The 6,083-nt window shown below is 42.4% G+C and overlaps 1 protein-coding gene across 1 annotated transcript; it reads right to left on the minus strand.

The window, feature by feature from the left end:
- Positions 1–527: 527 nt before the first annotated feature.
- On the minus strand, positions 528–3,846 carry LOC127341946 (GDSL esterase/lipase At5g45920-like). The gene is made up of 5 exons (XM_051367888.2): positions 3,584–3,846; positions 3,282–3,506; positions 3,121–3,188; positions 2,129–2,296; positions 528–940 (listed from the first exon to the last, which is right to left on the minus strand). The coding sequence occupies exons 1-5, from the start codon at positions 3,680–3,682 to the stop codon at positions 781–783; spliced, it is 720 nt and encodes a 239-aa protein (XP_051223848.1). The 5' UTR covers positions 3,683–3,846; the 3' UTR covers positions 528–780.
- Between the last annotated feature and the right edge of the window lie 2,237 nt (positions 3,847–6,083).

Genomic DNA, 6,083 nt, shown 5'->3' on the forward strand with positions numbered 1-6,083 from the left:
TCAGCAGCCGCTGCATTGGCCGTGGCCTTGGGCCGGCACCTCCAATTTTCATCGACCTCGTCAACGATAACAAGTAGGGAGCCACGGCGAGCACCCTAGTAGCTAGGGCTATTTTCTAGTGTTTTTTTTAAATTTTTAGCATTATGTAAATGGTTGTACTAATAAAAAAATGGACATAAAAATGCGTCGGGCCGCTAGGCCTACCAGACCCAAACGGACATACCAGCCAATGAGGCCAATTTCCTGTCCGCAGCCCGATCCAAACAGACACTTTTCATGTCTGAAATGGGAGGGCCAGAGACTCAGAGGCACCGGCCTCTGCTGGATATAAATTTTCTTTTGTTTCATCTGAAGCACTTCATGTTGCATCCCCTAAAAAATGTTGAAATACTTGCAGCATTTGTGCAATATAGTACTGTCAATGTCGTGGACAAACTCGGCTGGAATAACAGCAAAAATGACGGCGCATCATATATGAGAATCGGGAACATGCCTGAACATACATGGTTTAGCAGCAGCGACATGGGTGAGAAACGCAACAGAAATCAGAGCTTCACTGCACCTTACGAAATGTACAGGAAAAAACATAAACTGCCGTTTATTTTCACTGTCTTTTCGCTTGCAAACCGTAGAATGACATGATTATTTCTTACGGAATGCATGGAACATAAACCACTTCTTCTAAACAAGTCCCGCACATGGCATAAAGTGTCCCAGTGTTCAAACCAAGCATCAAGCAAAACTTGTCTTCTGAATAATCAAGCCATGCAGATACCTTGTTCAAATTTCAAATGCTTTCAACGGGTCCTTGGGGTCGATTTCATGGTAGAGAGGGAGGTCCGACCGGAGACTGTGCTGGCTCAAGCCAATGCTTCCCAGCGTCTTGAGCACCTCGTCGAACAGAATCTTGTTTCCAAACGGGGTGAAATGAAGTCCGTCACTGCATGATGTAATAATTAGGTTATCTGCTGCTTATGGTCAGGAAGATACACCATGATACAGTGCAATGCTTTGGCAAAATACTCTGTAATTAAATCCTAGATTTAAAAAGAAACACCAGGACATCAAGAGCGCCATATTATGTATAAGCCAATTTGATGATCGACTACCAAATCAGTCGATGAAGAACAAACTGGGAGATGATGACATACTAATCTGGGAACATCTACTACAGAATCTTCCCTTTTGGGGAGTCGAAATATTCTGTGTGTTCAAGAAGAAAAGAAAAACCTTCAACTTTAAACATAGGACAAAAGAGGTAGTATATACTTTGCTTTATTTGTAAATGCAGGTTTTTATCGGAAATTTCAAATGTTAGAAAACAGAGTCACAGTGTAGAATATTAAGTGAAACTGTAGTATATACTTTGATCTATTTGTAAATGCAGGTCTTTATTGGAAATTGCAAATGATAAAAAACTAGAGTCACATTGTAGAATATCAAGTGAAATTTGTGTGGCTCGATAATCATTGTTTTCACAGTGAGACAGGTGACACTTGATGCAAATTATCAACTGATTCTCAGGTTGGGTTGTCAGATGCGGATTACCAGTTTTCTTTTACCGCATAGGAATGCCAAGCATATAACCAAGAACAACATTACACTGCAAAGCTTAAAAGCACTACAGGTTGACTCCATCCTATTCTCATAACTGTGATTCTTCATTTTACTATGCCATGGATAACCAAGAATAACATAACATTGCAAAGTTTAAAGGCATTACTGATTGTTAGCATAAAATTCACATGATTCCGATCATTTATTTTACTACGACTTATTCTTCAGATAGTTTTAAATGGTAGTTTTTCAACGATAGTTTTGAGCAACAGTACATAAGGAGACATCCAGCTCGAATATCTATATCCAGCCTTTTCATTGGGTAGTCTCCAACAGTGTTTCTGAATCCGGAACCAGACACAAAACTAACTGGACACAGACCAGATTTCAAGCAATCAGTGTAAATCCCGAGTAACAGCCTGTCTCAGAATTGCCACCGGTTGATTTCTCTTACATCAGCCACTTCCAATTATTAAGCTCTATTTATGTTAGCATAGGAGGTAGAAGAGTTCTAAAAGTTATAACATATTTGCATGATCGAAATTTGCTCACACGGGAAAAAAAATCCTACCATAATGCAGATGTCTGCCAATCAGGAAATTTCTGCATCTGTGTCCAGATGTCTATAACTGGGTAATCCAATTCTTTAGCAACAGCTATGCATGCCTGTGCATAAGTGCCAGCAGCTTCATTTGTTCTTTCAGGCTGTCTTGAAGGATCATTATCCCCATATTTGTGTCTGCATGGAAAGATATAGAATAAGTGTGGCTTGCTCACGAATCTGCTTTGCTAAAAGCCATAATTTCTATAAAAAAAATTGAGGGACAATTTCTAATATTTGCTTCAAAGGAATCTTCAGCCAGATCACAGGCGACCAAGTGGACAAGTGGATATACATAGAGCCCTATATAGTACACCCCCACAGGTGTTGAAATGTGCATCATTTTGAGTCAAAAGTCAAAACTGAGTCAACTTATAAGGAGACTCATAAAAAAGATGCCAGCAGGTAAAATACTAAACACACCCTCGATTGTAAGTTCAGCCCAATTTCTTAACATTCCGATTGAGATTGGCATGTTTGCTTGACACAATTCACTGTATAAAACAAAAACAATTTTCAGCAGTTTCCCCTGTTTTATTCATCACAATTATCAGAGATACAATGAATGACCTGATGATATTGAATACATTTTTTTTTTTCTCGAACACATGCCAAAGCATGCGTCATTATATATTAGAAGAAGCCGTCAAGAAGACGGGAGCAAACCAAAGTACAAAAGGCAAGGGCCAACAGAAAGAGAAAAAACAACAACAAAGGAACTATACAGGTTAACTTTGTTAACCTAAACAGATGGGTCATGATATTGAATACATTGTTGATTGTTCTAAAGATACATGTCAGTAATACATTACTGGCCTGCATCAAGAATGGCATTTTGCTAAAGGAAACCAATAAGGTATCTAGTGGACCTATTCCGTTGAACTGACATCGGACCATTCACCATAAACCATAAATAAAGCAAAGCCAAGTAGATATATCTGCAAGGTGAGGGGCCTTGTTACCGTATCCTCGCGGGCTCGTAGATTGGTGGAGGGGTGATGAGTATGATAGCAGCAGAGGGCCACTTATTCTGCAAAACCAAGACAACCACATACGAGTAACTGAAGAAGCGAGCAGATTAGCAGCATTCCCTGCTCCAGGACCAGGACAGTACGGCAGCAACCTTGAAGTGGGCGCAGATCGCGCGGAGGTTGTCTTGGTACTCCGCCAGCGGCACGTGCTGGTGCCCCTGCGACCGGTCGGGCAGGTTGGCGTCGTTGGCGCCGAAGAACACCGTGACGGCCGCCGGGTCCGCGCCCCCGGCGGCCGCCCCCTCCATGGCTCTATCCAGCACCTTCAGCGCCCACCGCGTGTTGTACCCGTCGAACCCGCGCAGCACCACGTCCGCCTAACCAGCCCAAAATCCGATGTCAACTTCTATATCCTCTATTGGCAGAAGCTAGCGGCGGCGCAAACGGAGAGTACCTGGCGGGCGAAGTGGTCGGCGAGGGCGGCGCCCCAGCCGCCGGTGGCGAAGGACTGCTCGGTGATGGAGTCGCCGAAGAGCACCAGCCGCCGCCGCATCTTCTCTCCCGCACCCCACCACGGATCGGCCGCTGGACACCTCGGAGACGAGATCACGGCAACTTCACGGGCAACTCACTTCTGCTCTGTGCTAGTACCTGTCGTGGTAGTTAGGATTTGGGGGCCGCCTCCGCCTTCACGAGCCGGAGTCTTTTTTTATTATTTTTATTGACATGACGATGACGAGCTGGAGGTCGCAGGCCTGTATTGTTTTTGGGGGCAAGAACAACTCCACTCATCCCATATGGCGTCCGGCATAGTCGTCTAATTTCGTTTGAATTCACCTATTTATTTTTACTAGTACAAATGCCCGTGCGTTGCCACGGTGCTCAAACTATCTTTGATTGCGACAATATATAAAAATAATGCACGTGAAGATATCCGAGCTATTGTAGGAGAGCCGCCACCGGCAAGGCGAGCTGGCAGGCAACCCAGCTGTCGTAGGTGCATACTCTTGACTTCTTTCTGCGCAAGACCACCACCGATAGGAGTTATCACAAATAAGGGAATAGAATAATAATATTGTGCAATTTGGTCATACATACTTGTATAACAAAGTTAATATCACGCCACATCTTCTGAATCACATACAACTGGCAGAATAATATTCAATAGAATTAGGAAAGGAACCATGGCCAAAATATCTTAAACATTCCAATGAAAGAAATCAAATGCTAGGACATAAAAGTTCTTCAAATTACAATCACCAATCAAAGAAAATGTGGAAAATTAGACGAGTCTTCAAAAAAAGAAATATCTCCTGAACTTTATACAATTGTATTTTAAGATATTATGATGGATGATAAGTTTGCCTGTTTATCTAAATTCTCAAACTACAAAAATTATACATTGTAAATAGTTGATGTACATCATCGGAGATTGGCTGACTAATTATCATAGTTCAGCTTCTGCGAAAATTGTAGCTAATGAAGCTCGTCAAAATGAGAACCTTCCAAATCTCAAAGCTTGATACATGAATAGTAGGCATCAATAACTGATATTTTGCACCAAGATCTCTGAGATTGAACTTTTCACTAAATAAATCAGGTAACTATCTGGTATTTTGCACCAGAATATCATGCTTCAAAATTACATAACCCATGACTTCTTACTTGTTACCGACAAACCAACCAAGAATAAGCCTGAAAATAACACATAACATGGATAATACTTCCGGATTTCTAGCGATATAAAATTAGATTTAGAATGCGTACCGTCTCATCCTCTAACTTCCAGACTGCCCTCTCATATGTGACTCCCCATATGTTACTCCTGCTAGCAGTTATATGGTAATTTAGCAAAAAAAAAATCATAGAACCTGAAAGATGAACAAATTTGGAAGATGAACCACATCGCAAACTGGTAAAGATCTAATAGTACTGGTATAATACCTAGAAGATGATAATATTGAGTTACATTTATTAGTGGTACTATAGTAGAATTACAATCAGAATTATTTTCAGACCAGAACATCAATAAACACATGACTGTTTCATTATTTTTTTAACAAAGTATGAGAAAAACAGTGATGACATCGCTTGTGTCGTTCTGCCCAAGCCTAGTAAGATACATCGCTTTTGTTGTTGTGCCCAAGCCAGGTGGTGCTGCACTGCTGCCATCAGACACGTCACAAGTCTCTATCCTACGTGTCACCTTTCCTCCTTGACGTAATCTACACCGATGTGAAAAGTGAGAGGAATAGTTTTCTAATCGCATTCATTTTCAACCTAATCTGAGATTGAGAGCCAAGCAAATATGAGTTGCCTCCATATATATTCCAGAAAATAGAGATTAGCATGAACTTAATTAATATCCCATCTAATCTAATGTAATTGGTGGTGACTTTGTATGAATGCATATGCTGGTGAGGTTTTTTTTTTTTTTTTTTTTTTTTTGAACAGGGGAACGGTCCCGAAGGACCGAGAGCTTCATTTATATTCAGCGGTGGAGCTACATCTTACAGATATGGACTCAACAATTTGGAAAAGTACAACCAAGCCCTTACATTTTGCACTATGGACCTCACAAGAAAATTGTAAAAAGCAATCGAGTCCAGCTCCTTCTCCACCACGATTTCGCAGCTCAGCACAGTCTACCTCAACATCACCGGGGATGAGACCACTTGGGACGAAGAGGCGGGAGCGAACTGCGCTGTCGCCGAAGGGCCTCCGAAATGGCATAGAAGCCTGGAGGTTGGAGAAGACCATCAGACGCCGGCCGGGAGAAGAAACCGTAACCAGCACTGAGGATGGGAGTGGTCGCCATTCGACCTTGAGGAACGATGACGGATACTGCGCCGCCGTGAGGAGACTCCCGAGAGAAGCACCACTGCTCCCCTGATGCAGATCCGGCCACCAAAAGCCCGAGGCCTGGGAGCCCCTTTCTTCCTCGTCTCCACGGC

This window comes from Lolium perenne, chromosome 3 (genome assembly GCF_019359855.2).
Source record: "Lolium perenne isolate Kyuss_39 chromosome 3, Kyuss_2.0, whole genome shotgun sequence".
Classification (NCBI taxonomy): domain Eukaryota; kingdom Viridiplantae; phylum Streptophyta; class Magnoliopsida; order Poales; family Poaceae; genus Lolium; species Lolium perenne.

Excerpts from the sequence above, each read along its gene's own strand:
- LOC127341946 (XM_051367888.2), bottom strand. The coding sequence starts at position 3,682 with ATGCGGCGGCGGCTGGTGCTCTTCGGCGACTCCATCACCGAGCAGTCC. Across the intron at positions 2,297-3,120 it reads TACGAGCCCGCGAGGATACG|ACACAAATATGGGGATAATG; the intron begins GTAACAAGGCCC and ends CTTTCCATGCAG. Across the intron at positions 941-2,128 it reads TGGCAGACATCTGCATTATG|TGACGGACTTCATTTCACCC; the intron begins GTAGGATTTTTT and ends TACATCATGCAG.